Source organism: Liolophura sinensis, chromosome 10, assembly GCF_032854445.1.
Source record: "Liolophura sinensis isolate JHLJ2023 chromosome 10, CUHK_Ljap_v2, whole genome shotgun sequence".
NCBI lineage: Eukaryota > Metazoa > Mollusca > Polyplacophora > Chitonida > Chitonidae > Liolophura > Liolophura sinensis.
In genome coordinates, this window is record NC_088304.1 from 19889848 (window position 1) to 19910974 (window position 21127).

Here is a 21127-nt window from a genome sequence, read left to right on the forward strand (position 1 = left end):
TAAGGATGCCAAAGTATAAAATCAAGAAAAATCATACAATTCAGCACTGGAGTATACCTTTTTCTAACTTAGACTGGCAGGAGAAATTCTGGTGGTTAGATAATATTGTCCTCTAGCTTACACCCCCTTCAAAATGCGCTCGCCCAGAGGCTGAAAGCAGCTGGCGACGTCAGAAAATGTCAGTCTGTCGGAGAAAATAGACGAGGAGCCGTCCGTGCGTCTACCAATTTAGCCTTATGACGCAACAGGAATTAATCGCTGGTGAGTTCTGATGGTTGATCACGACAGTCCTTTTGTCATGTTAATTATGCAGAGCCGATTAGCTATTTACTGGTGACATGATTAGGAGGTGGAAGTGCGCGCCAGGAAACTGATATGTCTACTTTGTAACGATTGGAAGCTACTGCTCGTCAACGGTGACCTTGACTGAATGGATGCCGAAACAGTGGCACTTTGTGAATAACTCCGTTGCTACCTTCATACGATATACTATTGATCAATATAGCCTATTTGCCGTACATCTTTCTATTATATCATCTCTTATCATAGTACTGAAGCCTATACCTGTACAGTACACTTTACACTTTGAATTCATGCTGACTGCTCCAGGCATTGATCAGTAATCATGTTATATGATGATCAGGTCCATGTTATTACTGTCCTAGCAGAGTCTCATGCCAGGATGATTCTGGAAATTGATGTGGTGCAAACTGTTTGTCTGCAGACGCTTTGTACATCCCCACGTGATCAGCCCACCAGTGGCAATGTTTGCTTACATGAAGTTATACCACCATGCCTGTCAGATTGTCCGTCTACTAATGTGGCGTACGCGTGCCACCAATACAATGTATATACATGCTGATGTACATGGTATCCATTTTAGTACTATCTGATAATGCCTAACCTGTAGTGAAGATAGGCTGAGCAATGCATGCCACTGGATGCGTGAATCATATGCCTACCAGTACAGCATGGTCCAATCCACTGTCCACTATATAACTGTTAATTACGGTGGGAGGAAACCGGGCAGAGTGGGGGAAGCCACGGGTATCCGCAGGTTGCTAGCAGATCTTCTCACGTACGTCCAGAGAGGAAGCCAGTGTGAGCTGGACTTGAACTCACAGGGACTGCATTGGTGAGAGGCCCCCAAGGCCACGGAGACCCCAACTGTCAAAAACATCTGTAGTTTCAGTATACGTTATATACCCATATACACATTGTAACATGTATGAAAGTAACACAGATGTGTGCCTCTGTACTGTTCATAAAATGTACATGAAGTACAGGTATGTTGACCAATATATTCACAGAATTTTTGTTGAAACCGGATTCTGCCTTTCTTATTCAAAAAATGCTTCATATTGTGAGTGGAAAACATCAGTCTGTTGTAAAGTATTGGTCACTGCACTTAGACCACTGCATGGGAAGGATTTTTCTGCTGTCCTGGTGACCTCATTTTGAATGCATTAACCTACATGTACATGTGGCTGAGTGGGGCTGTGTGAAAAGAGTCTTTCCTGCATTCGCATGATGCAGGACGTGCTGTAAATTCAAGGTATGGTGACTGTTATTCTTTCTAGTGGCTTGTGTTTATGTGACCTTTGTGTCAGTTTTGTAATTCAAGCAAAATCTGCAATGTTTACCCTACATTTATAATGGAACTGTCACTGATGCTGTCTGTAACACTTGTCAGCTTGTGACTGTCCTTAGTAAAGGGTATGTCCACTTGGTGGGGGCACTCAGCTTTATGGGTGGAAGAAATTGAGCTTCACCCATAATGACATCTCACCCTAATGCCACCTTACCCTAATGCCACCTGACTATAATGCCACCTCACCATAATGTCACCTCTCCCTAATGCCACCTCACCCTAATGCCACTTTCACAGTTACATGAAGGTACCTGACCATACTTTGACCAACTTGTGTGTCAAACCGTTCTTGGGCTAGTTCAGTGGGAGGCAACAGGGCCAATTTCTTGCTCCCAAATAGCATTCACATCTACATGTGCTGGTATATTTATAATGCAGACATTATGTATTGATTTATTTGAATGGTGTTTTACGCCATACTCAAGAATATTTTACTTACATGACGGTGGCAAGCATTATGGTGGGAGGAAACCGGGGGAAAACCCACAACCATCAGCAAGTTGCTAGCAGACCTTCCCACATACAGCCGGAGAGGAAGCCAGCATGAGCTGGACTTGAACTCCGACCGCATAGACATTATATACATGTATACTTTATTGTACAGTTGATGTATTGTATTAGTTACGTTACTTACATTCACATGTACATTTTATTGAGGTTTGACACTGGGTCAAGAATATTTTGGTGACATGTACATATATGGAGCAGCAGTCAATTTTTTGCACGTACATGTATATATAATTGTAATGTAAACTATGTCAGATAAATTTAGGGCTGATTGACTGGAATATACCACAGAGAAACTTATGTCTTGGTCAGCCTTCTTTGGATGCACAGTGACATATAATGAAACTCAGGTACGTATGCAGTGTTCTAATTTAATAGGCTGAAGCTAGAGCTCTGGTCTTTGTAATCTGTCACAGTTTAACTAATCATGCTGCGTTTATTCTGTTTACCAATCAGGACAATGTACCACATACTGCTTCAGTTTGGATGTGCTGAACATCTCGCTGGCAAGATGATATAGATCTGTATGTTTGTGTTGATTGATAGCTACGTGTAGTCTGTGGCCAGGCTGTTTGTAGCTGTGCGGCAGTTGGACCATGCCCTCCGTGAAGTGCATTCATCAGAGATAAATCGGTGGGAGTGACAGACCCAGAGACAGGGCCGTATAAAGAATGGCTGTAATTAGCTCATTGAATGATTACAATATTGCCATATGGTGTGGGTACTAGTAGTTGAAATAATCAAGCCTTATCCGTCTGTCAACATCACCAAAAGGCTTTAGTACAGAACTAGTTTGCAGTACCAGTAAATACCAAAGTAGAATGCTGGTGTTTATGAATATTAGACGTACATGCTTGAATTTTGGATATGTACAAAGAAGACTTGGCTAGGTGATGCATTATGTACTGTACCTGTACAGACATGTTGATATATATATATATATATATATATGTATATATATATATATATATATATATATATATATATATATATATATATATATATATATATATATATAATCTTAGTATACTTTTAGGTGATAATGCTAATATCCCAAGACATGAGAAAACAACCATGTGTTAAACCTAGGGTGAATTAAGCCTGTATCATGTGTATGAGGTCTGATACGTTACCAAATGTCTGTATTTGTTGGTTAATATGTACATGTAGTTGTAGTATAGATTCTGATCAGAATATATTCTCCTGCACAGACTGGGATGTTCGTCATTATACCCAAACTGTTAAATACCCAAACGAATTGATCAAGTTGTTTTAAAACTACTGTAGCCACTTGAACAAAAATATGATGGCTTACATGTACCAATAACGGTTAAGTTTCCATAGAGATTTTTTCATTCACAGACCTTAAAATTTTCAGAAAGCATCATTTGAGTCACATTTCATGAAATTTCATGCACATGTACATAACATATGCATGTGTGTATAGTTTTAGTATACATACAAATACGTGTAATATACATGTATATGACTGAGGGTAGGTATCGAGGCATAGCAGGTTTATTCATCGTCCAGTTATTAATAACCTGGTGAAGTTGTTATTTTTGTCTTTAGACCAATATACAGCGGTACACCGCACATGTACTGGGAGTATTGACTAAGAGCTGTACACAGTAGGCACATATACATGTGGCTCTATATCATTTATTCATATTGAATCAAGAATACATGGATTTCATTTTTAGGATAGTCATCAGTTTTTTATGTAAATAGGAAAAAAAAAAATCATGAAATATACTGGTAGCTATGGGTGATGTACATGTACCTATCAAACCTGATGGTAGAGAAAGCCTCATCAGTCATTTAAACAGCAAGAATATTAGTTTCATTTGAATGATCAGTTATGGTCATCGTCTTAAGGGAGAGCACCTCAGGCACTCAGCCAGCAAGGCTATCAGCAGTCGATCAAGCTATATTGTAGATATGTACATGTATGATAATTTTATCCATTTACTTAATACAATAGAAGCATCATACAGATAGCAATGATCAGGTGAAATGGTTATCGCTGAATTATTGCTGATGTGGCAAAAAAATTAAGCAGAATATTTAGGGCAGTCCACATATGCAGTAAATTCTAGACCCTGTTTCACTAAATATCTGTACCCCAAGTTGAATGTTACTACCATGACAACATATGCTATTTAAAGACTTACTTTCTATGTTACTATGGAAATCAACTTGCCAAACATGTGTGTACATGTGCAGCATTGCTTTGTGGAATGTATCCCTTGTTCACAAATTCAGTTATACCTCAGTATTGTCACAGTGCTCTGCTATGGTAAATGTAATATTAGTTTGTACATATGTGTACATTTGTGTACATACAGTAATGATACACAGTGTTTTCCTGACAGGTATGCATGTGATTGTAGCTAATATTACCAATGGATTCCGCCCTACCCTGCCCTGTTGCTGGGGTAGTCAGGTACACGTAGTACAGTCAGTGTGAAAGTATGAAGAGCTGTTGGTGAGTCATGTGACCCTATTGTAATTTGTTGTGCAGCATGTTTTAGAATAACCATGATGACCTTAGCGGGCTAAACAGACGTGTGCTGTTACCTGTGCCTGTGGGTGTAACAAGTTATATGTATCCTTGGTAACTGGGTCACTCAGTATTCGGGTATATAGAATGTTAGACTCAGTAAATCTTGCTGGTTTCCTTCCTCCCTTCCTTCCATCAGCTGATGTGATGTGCTTTCCGGTAGTCTCTGGAAACATCTCAAGTCTCACTGCGTCAGCTTACATGTAGTACAAGTGCATGTTGTGAGATAGTTACAGTTACACTGGCACACTGTACATGTACACTGGCACACTGTACATGTACACTGGCACACTGTACATGTACACTGACACACTGTACATGTACATGTACTGTTATCACCACTGCTTCAGGTTGACTACATGTGTGTCATATTTTATGCGTGATCATCAGATTTGGGTCGGAGTGAATATTTGTCCTGTACAGCCAAATCATGTGAGTGTATACAGTGGACTACATGCTTTTACATGTTCAGTGATGAGTGAACATGCAGGGATGAAGCGTTTTTGTTTTGCAGTATGTTTCATGCTCTTTTATACAGTACCGTGATTCTTCAACATTTTCACATGATTGTAAGGTGTTTAATCAAGCTTATTCTGAAGGCATTATTCTGTGTGGACTGATAAAATGATACTTTTTGTGAAGCCCTGTAATTGGCCAATCCAACAAGTATAGTTTTGCCTCCAAAATCAAATTAAAAACGTGCATAAATTGCACTGGAAACTGCTCTTTCATATATGAAAATATTGAGGAATTAAGGTATGTGTATATTTGGGTGATGTGATCTTCTCTGTATAGGATATACATGCACATGTATTGTATGCACAGGGTATGAATTTATTTATTTATTTATTTGATTGGTGTTTTACGCCGTACTCAATATTTCACTTATACGACGGCGGCCATCATTCTGGGGTGAGAAAACCGAGCACAGGCCGGGGGAAACCCATGACTATCCGCAGGTTGCTGACAGACCTTCCCACGTATGGCCGGAGAGGAAGCCAGCATGAGCTGGACTTGAACTCACAGCGTCCACATTGGTGAGAGGCTCCTGGGTCATTATGCTGGGCTAGCGCGCTAACCACGGAGGCCCCCCACAGAGTATGGAACTGCAAACCATTGATAGCATTTGATACTATATATATATATATAGTACTATGAAGACACAGGGATTTTCTTTGTTAATAATATCAGCTTTTGTATCTGCATATTTATCTCAGTACTTGGAGTGTTTTTGATAAATGTGTTTTTTGAATATGTCACAAAATATGTGCACACAGCATATTGGTAAAACAATCAAACTTGCAAGATAAAAAGCTTATACAGGCACTTATTGATGGAGAGGTTTGCCTAGTTTTTGTTTATATGTGCTTTACATTTAAAACATTTTTGTCACAGGTGGGTGGGAGGCTTGGAGGGGAGGTGAGCTAACACTGTCATCTTTTCCATCAGTACAGCAGCCTATTTTGACATTTTGTGTATGTATTCATCGCCATGTTATTATCCCCTGTTTCAGTGTGTTGAGAAGGGACAGCCATGTCTGACGATTCCTCGTCTTCGTCAGCCTCTGAGGGCCAAGATGGAATCGTTCGTCGCAACTTGTCTGAAACTGTTCTCAACGAGGAGTCACTTGGAAACAAATTTGACCCCTATAAGACCTTAGAGAGGTCACAGTCCGACGCCTCATTGGTCAAGGACTGTAGCGAAGTTCGCTTCATGCTTAATGAAGGCGTGCAAAGCCAAAAGAGCACACACCATGCACGTGTGCATCATGAGAGTCACATCAAGAGAGTCTCAGAATCCTCCAAGGTTTATTATGACCTGTCCAAGGCCAGTGGTGAAGAGGATCCAGAGGCTGGGCTTAAAATACGCCGAGAAAACATGGCCCAAGGATCGGCCTCTGGGGTTAAGTTTTCATTAGAGACAATTCCGCAGAAGGAGGAGTTAAAAATAAAAAGCTCTCACCGCAGTTTATCCAGTGATAGTAATGATTCCTGTAGCGGAAGCACAGAAAACTTGGGTGGGGCATCAAAAGTGTCGTCTCAGGAGAAGTGTCAGAAAACGTACTACACTGCTGCTGTGACGTACTCCCATGGTGGACACAGTTCTGTCCTTGAGCAACAGGCGCAGAAAAAACGCAGCAATTTCAAAGCGCTGATGCAGTCCTCTTCTGCTGTGATGAGGCAAAAAGTGACAGTGTTGGTTAAAACGACAGACTCTAAGACACAGCAAGAAGCAATGAAAGAGATGCTGAACCTGATAGAAAATGCTTGGGCGACGCCTGTGTGCGGGCGCGACCTGGCATATGGCCTAAGTGATGTGATTCGCACTGAAGGCGGGCTGGACATTATCATAAAGAACTGTTCCATGACTAGCGAAAAGGATGAGTGCCGAGATCGTGATCTCTTGAAAATGTCGGCGTTTCTCCTCGATCAGATTATGACGACAGAGAATCGACACCATGTGGTGCAGGTAGGCTTAAAGGGAGTGGTCACCATGGCAGTGCACTTTAAACAGGACACTGAGATGGCTCAGGCGCTCACTGGAATACTGGAGAGCCTGTTTAAACATTCACGAGAGGCGTGTCGTGATGTTTTGCGTCTGGGTGGCTTGGATGTGATCTTATACTGGTGCAGGACGTCCGACTGCACCACGCTGCGACACTGCGCCATTTCGCTGGCTAACTTAGCCATCTACAGCGGCAGGGAAAACCAGCTAGAGATGATCGAACAGAACGTACCGGATTGGTTATTTCCCTTGGCCTTCTCAGAAGACGACAGTGTGAGATATTATGCCTGTTTGGCGATTGCGACTCTGGTGACAAACAAAGAGATCGAGGCAGAAGTGCTAAAGTCAGGAACCATGGAACTGGTTCTGCCCTTCATTTCGTCTCACAAACCTTCTGAGTTCGCGAACTATGACAGCTCCCATGTGCACGGACGCTCCAAATCCTGGCTACGCAGACTGGTACCAGTGCTGTCCAGCAAGAGGGAGGAAGCTCAGTCGTTGGCTGCTTTCCACTTTGCTATGGAGGCTGGAATCAAGGCTAACCAGAATAAAACAGATGTGAGTAAAGATATATCACAAGGAAGTATTCACGGCTTTACATACATATATTTTGAAACCAGTAACAGGTACATGGTATGGATGTCCAAATTTTTGTCTCTGGAATAAGCAAGCAATTTCCTTTTATTTTGTATTCCTTACTTTCTCTTTCCTCATTTGTGTATTTTCTCCTTTGTATACACAATAAAGACAGTTCAGATACTTGGGCCAAACACTGTCCGAAAGACTGACAGTTTGGTTGTGCCTTAAAAAAAGCACAGCGTATACTTTTACATGAAGATGTATTGGAAATACATTACCTTTTGGAATCTGTTGGGAATTACCTGTTGGTACTGGGCCTGTACAGGACCTGTACAAACAAGCACAGATACACATATAAAAACAAAACAGTCCAGGGCTGATCCACAGTACATGTATATTTGCTTATACATGTACAGATGTGGTGAAACTGATATCTTGGCAAATCAAATGGGTGCCCAAACTATTCAGCTGGAGAAAGCCCTGATTGTTTGATCAGGGCAGGATTTGTTTTGAGAGCTTCATGAAAGCGTAGCAACAGCGGCTTTAGGATTCCAAGCACAGCACTGATTGCCAGTGTTGAATGTCTGTGCAAGTAACATGTGTAATATATACATGTCCACAAGTACTTTTAATCACACATCAGGCAATTTACATGCATTTTAATGGATTTAAAGATGCATGTTCATGCACATTTTGTTGTGACCAGGGCAGTCAGTGGACACATACACTCATAGTGCAAAATAATTCAAACCAATCTCACATGTAACTTCTCATTTTGGTTTCAAATGTCACGAGTATGGGAAAGATAGAGAAGCTCTGGGTGGAAGGTTTCAAAAAATAAGGGTAGACTGGAATTTTAGACTTCATACATCACTTCGACACCAATGAAGTAATGAAAGAGTTCCAGTGTCATTTGTAGAACAGGATTGTCACATCGCAGAGGACAGCATTTTCATAACATGCAAACCATTTATTACATGTACATGTGCTTGTATGTAAATGCGTGTGCATGCACATCCAGTTTATGTGTATGTACCATGGTTAAAAAATCTTTCTGTTATTCAGATTATTATATTGTGATATCAAGTTTGAAGTACAAATTCTGGATCAAAACATTGCACCTCTGCAGCCATAGAAATTCTAAACTTTGTTTCCCGATTTACATGCATGTGCCACAATAGATAATGTAAACATCTAATTTAGCTTCCACCAAATGCAGTTATATGCACAGCTTGACATTTTGATGGTGGACATGGGTATACATAAACCTGTCAATCATGAAGTAGTGAATCATAAACATTGATGCTGCACAAACTACAGCGCACGCACAATTGTTCAGTTTGTAGGCTACTGCGGAAATGGGATACTCTGTGATGAAGGTTTGGTTGGACATTTGTGTTGCACAAGAGAGTGTTGTACATCTGTACACTGTACACAGCCAACATGTACACGTACTGAGTAGATACATGTACATGTATGTGTACATATTGGACACATACAGTACACATGCAGTACATGTACAGGTACGTGTACATGTGAAGTGTATTTGAACAGTGTAGCAATTAGTCTGAAGTAACATTCATGGAGTATACATGTACAGGTATATATTTTAAATTCTTTGGAGGTGCATCTACATGTTGGATATACAGTGTGTACAAATATACATGTATATACCCGTATATGTACATGTATGTATGTACAGTATAATGTATATTGTATTCCTGTACGTGTACATGTATGTACAGTATAATGTATATTGTATTCCTGTACATGTACATGTATGTACAGTATAATGTATATTGTATTCCTGTACATGGTCATGTATGTATGTACAGTATAATGTATATTGTATTCCTGTACATGTACATGTATGTACAGTATAATGTATATTGTATTCCGGTACATGGTCATGTACATGTATGTACAGTAAAATATATATTGTATTCCTGTACATGTACATGTATGTACAGTATAATGTATATTGTATTCCTGTACATGGTCATGTATGTATGTACAGTATAATGTGTATTGTATTCCTGTACATGTATGTACAGTTTAATGTATATTGTATTCCTGTACATGTACATGTATGTACAGTATAATGTGTATTGTATTCCTGTACATGTATGTATGTACAGTATAATGTATATTGTATTCCTGTACATGGTCATGTATGTATGTACAGTATAATGTATATTGTATTCCTGTACATGTACATGTATGTACAGTATAATGTATATTGTATTCCTGTACATGGTCATGTATGTATGTACAGTATAATGTATATTGTATTCCTGTACATGGTCATGTATGTATGTACAGTATAATGTATATTGTATTCCTGTACATGGTCATGTATGTATGTACAGTATAATGTGTATTGTATTCCTGTACATGAACATGTATGTACGGTATAATGTATATTGTATTCCTGTACATGTACATGTATGTACGGTATAATGTATATTGTATTCCTGTACTTGTATGTACAGTATAATGTGTATTGTATTCCTGTACATGTACATGTATGTACAGTATAATATATATTGTATTCCTGTACTTGTTCATGTACGTGTGTATAAACCATTTTGTCTAGCCCAGGTGTGCAATGTTTGATGACATCCTGTAGCTGATTCTGAATGACTGTTAGACTAACATTCATGTTTGATAATTACAGCACTGAAAGCTCACATGTATACATGTCAACATGTATTTTAAAAACCACTTGCTTGAACTGTTTTTGCAGATATTTTATGATATAGGAGCAATAGAACCATTGAAGAAGTTGGCCAGCAGTCCTAATGAAACTGCGTCCAAGCTGGCAGCGGAGGCTCTTCAGATTATCGGGGAGCGAGTGCCCCATCAGCTGAAGCAGCAGGTGCCCGTGTGGACAGTGGATGATGTGGTCTATTGGGTATCCCAGGTGGGTACATGTACATTCAGTGATGTATCTGTGATGTATGGGGTGGGGGGGAGCAGAGGTGGGCGAGGGAGCAGGGTGGTTGGGGGGGCAGAGGTGGGGGGGGGTGACGTGGTGTGTTGTGGGTAGACCCTGGAAGCCCTTTTCACAAAATGTCCTTAGCATTTTTTTCATAACTTTCCATTCAAAATCACATATAGATGTTGTACAAATTAAGAGCACAACATTTACGTGTACAAAGAAAGTTATGAGAAAAAATCATTAAAATCATCATTAAAAAAAAGGTAAGTCAACCCTATCAGAAAAAATCAAGTTCTTTCTGTGGGGATTTCTTTTATTTTTTTAGGAGGGTTGTCAGGTTACCTGCAATGAACATGTTTTTAATGAAGGTCAGGTGGGAAGAAACGGTGGTTTCCATACTCCATACAGTGTCGCTCTCTACTTTTGCTTTACCAACATCACCAACAGCAAATTTTGGTACTAAAATCTTGAACAATGCCCAGGTCACTGGGGTCATGGTGATGAGGCAGGAAGTGAAGTCAGAAACCACTAAAACTCTGACTCAACCTCTGTTTCTAATATTACATTATATACATATATTTTCTTTATCTTAAGGATTCATAAGGTGATTCTAAAGGACACCTGAACCATATTTAAAGATGAATGCTTATTAAATAGTTCCGCGCGAGGAGACCAAGGAGGCTGAGCCTAAACAAGCCTACATGTTAAGGAGGCTGAGCCTAAACAAGCCGACATGTCAAGGAGGCTGAGCCTAAACAAGCCTACATGTCAAGGAGGCTGAGCCTAAACAAGCCTACATGTCAAGGAGGCTGAGCCTAAACAAGCCTACATGTGCCAAACAGGCCTCAAAGGTCAAGCTGTCTAATAGTGGCAGTGGTGTAAAGCAATCGTAGAGAGCTCCACATGCACTGTGAGGAGTATATGTAGTTTCACTGAGGATAACATAAAATTCTTGCTGGTCCACTTTGTACTGTGTAATTCTTCGTAACTTGGCCTATGTTTTCAGACATTTGCAATATTGAGTGGGCATGGACCGTTGCTCTTGCTTTTCACCATTTTGAGAATTCATCTTTATATTGATCTGCGTTTCTGTTTATTGTTGATACATATTGAAAAGACGCCGTATATGTGTATACATCCTATTCTTATCATTGCAAAATTAGGGAATGTGAAATTTTGCATTTGTGGCTGTTTGTCTCTTTCATATGGGCCCTTTTTGATGACAGTTCTTGGTAAGTGACTGGTACATGTATCATTTATTCATCTCCAGTATTTGTGAATGGGATTGCTTGTTTAGCCTGCCATGGAGCACACAAGTCTGGCTGTTTGGCACTCGCTTCACTTGTTTAATATATTCATTTGCTCCCCCAGTATGTAGCCATGAATTTGCTGTTATTCAGTCTTCAGTGTCTACTTTCCCTTTTTGAAGACATGAATTTTCCTCCCCTGCAAGTATCTCTTTCCATAAAGTGTTGGAATGTTGGCAAGATTCAGAGATCTTGTCATATGATATTTTAGACTGACAGATTGAATGCAAGCTTCATGCTTGTGGCAAATTTTACAATGAAGGTCAATAGTCCAAAGGATGTAAACGAGAAGAAAGATTGCAAAATAAGTTGAATGATAAATAAAATGTAATTATTGCATATGGATACCTACACTGAATGCAAAACTTCAAAGGGAAGATGAATACAATGTTCCATAATTTTTGAAGTGTAAACCTCTAATTTTGAATCTAATGGATGTGCACAGCATGGATAGGAACAGTTTCAAATACTAGTAAAACAAAGATAATCAGGTAATCAATTATTTCTTCTGTGGCATTGATTTTTGCCACAGTGGATAAGTTTTAGGGAGATTTTTGTTATAATTAGGGTAGTGTGATACATGTATGTTTCTTGGAGAAGGTCAGAATGTTTAAAATATCCAAATTGTCAGCCTGATGACCACATCAGAATTTTGGCACAGAAGAAATCATCCAACCATAAAGTGTAAATTTATTAGTTTTCAGTTTTTTCACTGGGTAATTAAAAAGAAAAAAGAAAATCATCTAGTATGTCTATCCTAATGTGTGAATTTAGTACATGTAAGTTATAAAGAAAGAAATAGGGGAGATAACTATTCCCTGTTCCTGGTGTATTATTACATCAAAGGGAGGTAACTGTGAGGACTTCCCACCCTGAGGCGATGACCAGAAGAGGTATCAGTATTAATAATAAGTTGAGACACAGGCACTGTTTTGCTTTTACAACGAAAAAATGTCCAATGTCACATTTCTCAAAGTGATAAGTGAATTACCAGTCAGCCTGATCATTTTCACCCATAGTATCATAATACCTCCAAGACAATTCTGTTCAAAGACGTCATTCTGAGGTTGATTGACAAAATTACACTTATTGTGGAGCTCTTACACTGAGCAATCCAACCAATGTATTTGTTTCTCCAAAGTCGACTTAAAATGTTTATAAATTACACTGAAAGTTTGCTCTTGCTTATGTGAAAAGGTTGAGGAATGTACCTTAACATAACAAACTAATTTGGGAACACCACGTGATTTTAGAGCAACCATTCAATCTGTCAAGTCAGCTAAATGCAGTGCTTGGATAAGATCCTTTCTTGATTGTTCTTAGCAGAGAATGCAAGCAAGCTCTCACACCATGTACCAAGAAGTGTCCGGCTACATCTTACATGTGCTGTATGTTTTCATTTGCATCCCTCGTTTTCTTCAGTTTCATTGGCTGTTCTTTTCTCTGTATCTTTGTGTAGTCATACTCTGCTCATCATTAACAGGCTTCGTTTTCCTGCTTAATTCTGGTTCCAAGTTCTGTTTAAATATGAATACAATGAATTCTATATTTGCATGAGTTTCTGTGCTGAGTTTGTATACATGTACAACTATATTGAAGTATAGTTATTAAACCACATGTTTCGTATGCTGGTACATGTGTCTAATTAGAATCAGATTATACGTGTAAAATGCTACCCTAACAACAAGATGTACATGTACAAAGTATACTGAGGATGAGTGAATTGATCTAGACTCACAGTGATCTCTTAATGGTGCAAGACACTTTGGGGCAGCCACATCACTGCGGACACAGTGATCTCTTAGTGGTGTAAGACACTTCAGGGCAGCCACATCACTGCCAACATGGTGATTTCTTAATGGTGTAAGACACTGCGGCACGGCCACACCACTGCCGACACAGTGATCTCTTAATGGTGTAAGACACTTCATGGCAGCCACACCACTGCCGACACAGTCATCTCTTAATGGTGTAAGACACTTCAGGGCAGCCACATCACTGCCAACATGGTGATTTCTGAATGGTGTAAGACACTTCAGGACAGCCACACCACTGCCGACACAGTCATCTCTTAATGGTGTAAGACACTTCAGGGCAGCCACATCACTGCCAACATGGTGATTTCTTAATGGTGTAGGACACTGTGGCACAGCCACACCACTGCCGACACAGTGATCTCTTAATGGTGTAAGACACTTCAGGACAGCCACACCACTGCCGACACAGTGATCTCTTAATGGTGTAAGACGCTTCAGGGCAGTCACATCACTGCCGACACAGTGATCTCTTAATGGTGTAGGACACTTCAGGACAGCCACATCGCTGCCGACACAATGATCTCTTAATGGTGTAAGACACTTCAGGACAGCCACATCACTGCCGACACAGTGATCTCTTAATGGTGTAAGACATTTCAGGGCAGCCACATCATTGCTGACTCCTATATGTTATGTATGTTACAAGTGTTGCATGTGCGTAGCTGCAAGCGCCAGAGCATCACAACTGCTCACATGATACCTTTAAGTTTGGGGCGTTCTCAGGTACCTGGCACATGAAGGTGGTTTTGTCCAGGCTCTCTGTAGTAAACCTGACAATTGTCACATATAGTATGAGTCCAAATTTCTTGTATATTACATTACACGTGAATACAATAAATAAATTAATATTGTTTTGTGCGGAAACTCAGGGCTGAAAGTATATACTTAATAGGTACATGTATGAATATATCAGGTTCAGGCTGTTAGTGTGGCAGATTTTACATATAATCGTGTGGTCTTAATTGGATAGCTTGTACCGGTGCATGTGTTTGAGTGGAACGTGTGTGTGTTGCAGGGAATTATTGTGTGACCTTATATAAGCTCTTGTCTTGCAGAATTTAACCAGTTGTCTGGCATTGTCAGTCTTATATATACATTTATTTATACATTTACATTAGCTGTAGCATGTGGATTATTGATGTCCTAGAAGAACGTGTACTGGAATAATATTCAAAGTGACACCAACTGAGAAGAAAACCAAACAGCACATTAAAGATAATATTTTCTGAAATTGTTGATAAATTTACACACATGTAGTGGTTCTGGATGACTATTTTTGCTGGTGCCCGCATTATCATGGACAGCCCCCTCCAGGGCTAACATGTACTAATGACTTTCAGATTTTCTGCATAGAAGCAATATCCTGTTGACATGCTGCCGTTCAGTGTCTGTTTACAGGACACATTCTCTCCTGGCTGACTTTGCTTGCTTACCTCCCTTGCAATATTATCAGCAAATTATCCTATTAAGATTAGTTTGATTCATTTATTTGATTGGTTTATTTGTTCATTTATTTGATTGGTATTTTTTGCTGCACTGAAGAATATTTTCATAAATGACCGCGAAACTGGGCAGAAACTTGTGGAATCCTGTGACCATCCGCAGGTTGCTGACAGACCTAATGTTAAAAATCCATGAAAGTGTGGAAAAAAGGAAAGAAGAACTGGCAGCAAACATGTAATAATTTTATAAATAAGTTCTGAATGTGAATGTTGTTTTTTTGTGAGTTATAGACATGGACATATTTTACAGTGCTGTATATGCGCACATGATAAATGTGTAGGGTGAATCTGTTTGGCTCAGTTCTGTCTGTCTGTTGACAGCTCTGATTGATTTGAATCTAAATGCACACTTAATACAACCACATACAGATATAGTACTTACAGTCCCACCATGTGATCAGTCTGATATTCTGCTGCCATTGTAGAGCTCACCAACTTTCCACAAAGGTACATGTATCTCACATAAAATCCAAAAAACGTACCTTTTTATTTTACGATGTTGCATCACTGAAATATTGCAGTTGAAAACCACGCACTGTGAGAAAATGTGAGGCACCGTGAGGCACCACCATGTTATCAAGTAAAGAGCTCACTTGTTTCTGTTGAGGTCATTAAAAGATTTGCTTTCCCTTAAACAGGTCTGGTGAACCCCATTATAAAGAGTGGCTTTGTTGCAAGATGACTGTCACTGTTTTGACATGGTGCAGCATTTTTGTGGCCACCATTGTACATGTGTAGCATTTTTAAACACATGTACAAGTAATGTGTCAATCTACATTTATAATAAGGTAAAGCAGCAAGCGAGTAAATAAACTGAAACATCTGTGTTGTTACTTGAAGGTTGGGTTTGAGGAGTTCGCAGACGAGTTCCAGGACTGCCACGTTGATGGTGACCTTCTCCTCCTGATGACAGACATGGATCTCAAGGACAGTGTTGGAATGGTCAAAAGTATCACCAGGAAACGGTAAGGCTTAGTCATAAACGGCCTCGGAGCTACCAGTTCTCTTACCAAGGATGCAATGGGGTTTTTTTTGTTTTTTTTTCCTTCTCAGCCCTTAGGGTTAAGGAGTATTGTCATGGCCCTGATCGTCTGTCTGGTTGTCTGTCCATCTGTTTAAATTTTTGTTGTAGGGACAATGATTTTAACTAAGAAAAGTGTTAAATTTTATGTAAAATATAAGTATTTCTTGAAAAGTAAATTAATTTCAAGATGCAAAGTAAGGAAATGATGCTAACGGGTAAAATTCCATGTAATTCATTCTTATTTTCATCATTATGCCTTCATGTTATTTGGAAGTCTTTTTGAAGGAGACGAGTCCATGTATACTTTAGGTCAATGGAGTAGCATTTAATACCAATATACAATACTCTAGTGTGTATCATATGGATTGAAATGAAAATGTCACCTGTATACTGTATAAATTTCAATAGTTTGAGAAAATTTATATTTTACATATATTTACATTTAATATTTATGGATAAAACATTGTTTTACAAAAGAAAATTTATCTCATTTTCAGATTTCTACGGGAACTTATGGATTTAAAAATTACAGCCAGCTACGCATCATGTGATCAAACAAAGCTTGATGATTGGTTGATCAGTGTAGATAAAGAGTTTTCCATCTACACGTATCAGATGCTACAGAGTGGTGTAGATCGGGATCATTTACGCTGGCTTACAGATGAGAATCTCCGGGAAGACTGTCAAATCAAGAACGGAATCCACCGCAGAAAAATCATGGACAGTATTCGGGGTGAGAATCTGGGGAGAAAATATAGCATAAAAACTGACCCTCTGTTTGTCAATTGTTCTGTACAAGTGCTTCAGTGAGGCAGGCCGAGCTTTATCAAGGGAGGTAATTCTAAGAATATATTACTTTGGAATCATGCGTGATCATTGAGGAGTATAGTCCCTTGGATGCGTGTTTGATGGCAATTCTTCACTTTGAAGTGAGAATTTCCTTGTAAACTTTGTTTATGGTATCATGAATTACATGATCTGTGTAATCTTTTTATGTATGAAACTTTTCTTCAGTTTGAAACATTTTCACGGTGTAATATATAAATATAGGGAGAAACTTACTGGTTCTTAGTTTGTTTAGAGTGCCTGTTTAAAACCATCTGCCAATAATACACATGCTAACGTTGACAGCTTATGGTAATATATTTATATTATATACACTGTCGTTGTGTGAATGGGTGTGCTTTGGAGAGTGTTTGCACAGAAAGTTCACTTCTCACTAATTCTATCTAGGTCTAACATCACCAGTTTTCCCCAGTTACTCCTGTGACCCAGAAGGGGAGAGCACCATCCAGAAATGTATAGACGTCTTCATCAGCTACAGACGCTCCAATGGGTCTCAGCTAGCCAGGTATTGTGTGAAACTCAGTTATCCGTGTGTACATGTATGGGCTCCTGAGGTGCATGCGCTAGTTTGTGCGCTGTAACTCTACCTAACAGGTTGATATATAAGCTGTATCTACCTCCTGGCCGGGGGAATTTTATTTTAGTCTAGTCGCAGAAGTAACCTTTTTGACTTTGGTACAAAAAATCTGCCTGGTTCAGTTTGTTAATCTGAGGTTGACTTTGAAACCCAGTTAGATGTTGAATGTGTAATGATTGTTTCTAATTGGCCTTTGGTTTCTGTGTAATAACCACAGCAAAAAATATTGTTTGTCCCTTGCTTATAAATTCAGCCATAATTTCAAAACAAGGTGTCTAATTTCCAGCTTTTCACATGCAATAACTTCTCCAAACAATATGGTCCACTGTTGATAAATTCAGCCAGAATGTCTGATTTCTTATTTTGTCTCTACTTTGTTAGTTTAGTCAGAATAGGCATTCATATACTCTCGTGGCTTAAACTCAAGCTGGTGTTGGTAAATTTTGTTGTACAGGCTCATTTTGTGGTCCCTCAGATTAATTGTGAAAAGCAGCTTACTTCATGCCTACCTTTTTGCATACATGCATTTAGCATGGGATCTGTGTTGTGTGACCTCTCTAAGTATTTCTTGTTTTCGCAGCTTACTGAAGGTGCACTTACAGTTACGAGGCTTTTCAGTATTTCTTGACATAGAACGCCCTGAGGGCTGGTAAATTTGATGAGGGGCTGTTGAAATGGGTGAGATCTGCCAAACACTTCATCCTGGTCCTCACACCGAATGCCCTGGACCGCTGTGTCGGAGACGAGGACTGTAAAGACTGGGTGCACAAGGTTAGGAGACCCTCTCATTTCTATACTCTCAGGTATATACAGGAGAGCCTGATAGAACTCCTGTACTACTGTGACCCTAAGGTCTTATTTACGCGTTGTACGTTGTTATTCAAGCATATTTCAAGGGAGAGGGTTGGGGGGTGGGGCTCAGTTGGTTAGCTCGCTACTGCAGTGTTGACCCAGCAGTGTCCTCACCAATGCGGTTGCTGTGAGTTCAAGTCCAGCTCATGCTGGCTTCCTCTCCGGCCGTACGTGGGAAGGTCTGTCAGCAACCTGCGGATGGTCATGGGTTCACCCACCATAACGCTGGCCGCTGTCGTATAAGTGAAATATTCTTGAGTACGACGTAAAACACCAAACAAATAAATAAATAAATATTTCAAGGGCATTATTCTGTGCAGACTGAAAATTATACTTTTTGTGAAGCTTGGAAATTGACCAACTCATGTTGTTTTGTCTCTAATCAATTGAAAAATGTGCACAAATTCCAATGAGGGTTTCTCTGTCAAGTGTGAACAGGTTGAGGAATTTGGGTATGTAAATATACACAAGTTCATGCAGTGATAACATTGGTTTAGATCTCACTTTGCAACTCAAAGATTTTATTCTAAAAATGTTTTCATGAAAAAGGCCTTATTGAACAGAGTTAGTTTGGCTTTATAGATTTAGCCGTAAGTATTAAGTCCAACCATGAATGGCAAATACTTCTTGTCCCCAGATATGATGGATGTTCACTGTTTGCAAACTTTTCTATGGATTTTCACCTAATAATGCCCAATCACATCTACGACCTTGTGCACCCAGTCTTCACTCAAAGTTTCTTACCTTCTAATGCACATATATCTCCAAAGGACATACGAATATATGCATTTTCAGTAGAGCAAAGATATTCTCTGGCTTCCTCTGGTATAAGGTTCCTCTTTTGCCCAGTGGTTAGCATGCTAGTACAGCCTAGTGACCCAGGGGCCTCTCACAAATGAAACTGCGGAGATCCACTCGCTGGCTTTCCCTATGTGGGAAGGTCTGTCAGCAACCTGTGGATGGTGGTAGGTTTCCATTTTCCTCCTACCGCTAAGTGAAATATTCTTGTATATGGCATGAAACACCAGTTAAATCAATAAATCCACCAGTGTAAAGGTATCAGTTTACAAAAGATGAAGGTGTGATCTTCTTGCATTTTATCCACAGTTGTAGACTGTTGTAAGCTGATTTGTTGGTGGTTTTATAAGTTGTTATGTATTAGCTGTGTAGCCTGTCTGACTGTGGTTATCTCCCCTTACAGGAGGTGGCAGCTGCCCTAGATGGAGGTTGTAACATTGTCCCTCTTTACTCTGACTTCCATTTCCCCCCTGCGGAATCTCTGCCTGAGGATATACGATCTATATGCTCTTTCAATGCAATCAGGTAAGATTTTCACTTTAGTTGTTCATTTGGATTGGTGTTTAATGCCAGAAAAAGGTAATTTTCACCCACTTGATTGTGGCAAGTTTTGAGCGTTGCAGAAAACCAGAGTGGGTAGTGTAAACCACCAACCTTTGACAAATTACTTATGAACTTTTACAGAAGTGGTAAGAAGTAGTACAAGCTTGGTCACCTTGTAATGACATATGACTATGTAGAACTAATCTATCAGGTTAATAAAATTATGAGTACAATGACTTAGAGTTCTTACAAATTTGGTTGCTATGGGTTCAAATCCAGTTCATGCTGGCTTCCCCTTTGATATCATCTTTTAAATGAAGTATTCTTGAGTATCGCATAAAACGCCAGTTACATAAAAAGTCAGTAAATTAAGATGTGTCATTTGTTTTTTTTTTGTTTTCAGATGGATCCATGATTATCAGGATGCCTGTGTGGATAAACTGGAGTCTTTTCTGCGAGGGGATTACGATAGCGTCAATGCCTTGTCCCCTCAGATAATGACGCAGGCGCCGTCGTACGGAGACAGTTCCCACGGAATGCCCTCCAAGCCGATGGAAAACGCATGTCCCAATAACACATCATCATAAAACATGTTACCTTAGGTGAAGTTACGAATTGTGATAATATGCTGAAGTAAAACAAATTTCATACATATACAAGTGTTATTGCATGTAGCTTTATTTTGGAAAGACGAAATGGTTTATAAATGTATATTAGGTCTCGGAACCCCCATCTCCACCCACCCCCACCCCCACCCACAGCAATAATTTACTTTCAATTTGAAACCTTTATATAAGGTTGAAGATACATATATTATTTTGTCTTGACCTTCCATAATATGATTGTTTGGGTTTCCAGTAATGTTTGGGTTTCCCCTTTATGGGGTAAACATGGCATTTTTTTTGTGTTGTTTGTTTGCTTGACATTTATGACCACTGTGCCTAGCTTCCTGGTCAGATTGAGGTATGGTAAAAGTCCCACTGCGTTGCTGGCCATTTTCCCTACGTCTCTTTTGTGGTAGGACCTTCCAAGCGCTTAGACCGACATATACCGATACATATGCAGCCCTCCTGATTTGTAAACCACATGTCCATTGTCTCCATTGAAGCGAGTTT

The 21127-nt window shown here is 39.6% G+C and overlaps 1 protein-coding gene across 1 annotated transcript; it reads left to right on the plus strand.

Moving 5' to 3' along the window:
* Nucleotides 1-89: 89 nt before the first annotated feature.
* Nucleotides 90-20880, plus strand: LOC135476186 (NAD(+) hydrolase SARM1-like). Its single transcript, XM_064756119.1, is given in 10 exon segments — nucleotides 90-261; nucleotides 6235-7784; nucleotides 10552-10728; nucleotides 16213-16337; nucleotides 16894-17129; nucleotides 17630-17747; nucleotides 18400-18457; nucleotides 18459-18590; nucleotides 19873-19994; nucleotides 20416-20880. Coding segments are annotated over 9 exon segments (2682 nt in total). The 5' UTR covers nucleotides 90-261; nucleotides 6235-6254; the 3' UTR covers nucleotides 20600-20880.
* The last annotated feature ends 247 nt before the right edge of the window (nucleotides 20881-21127 follow it).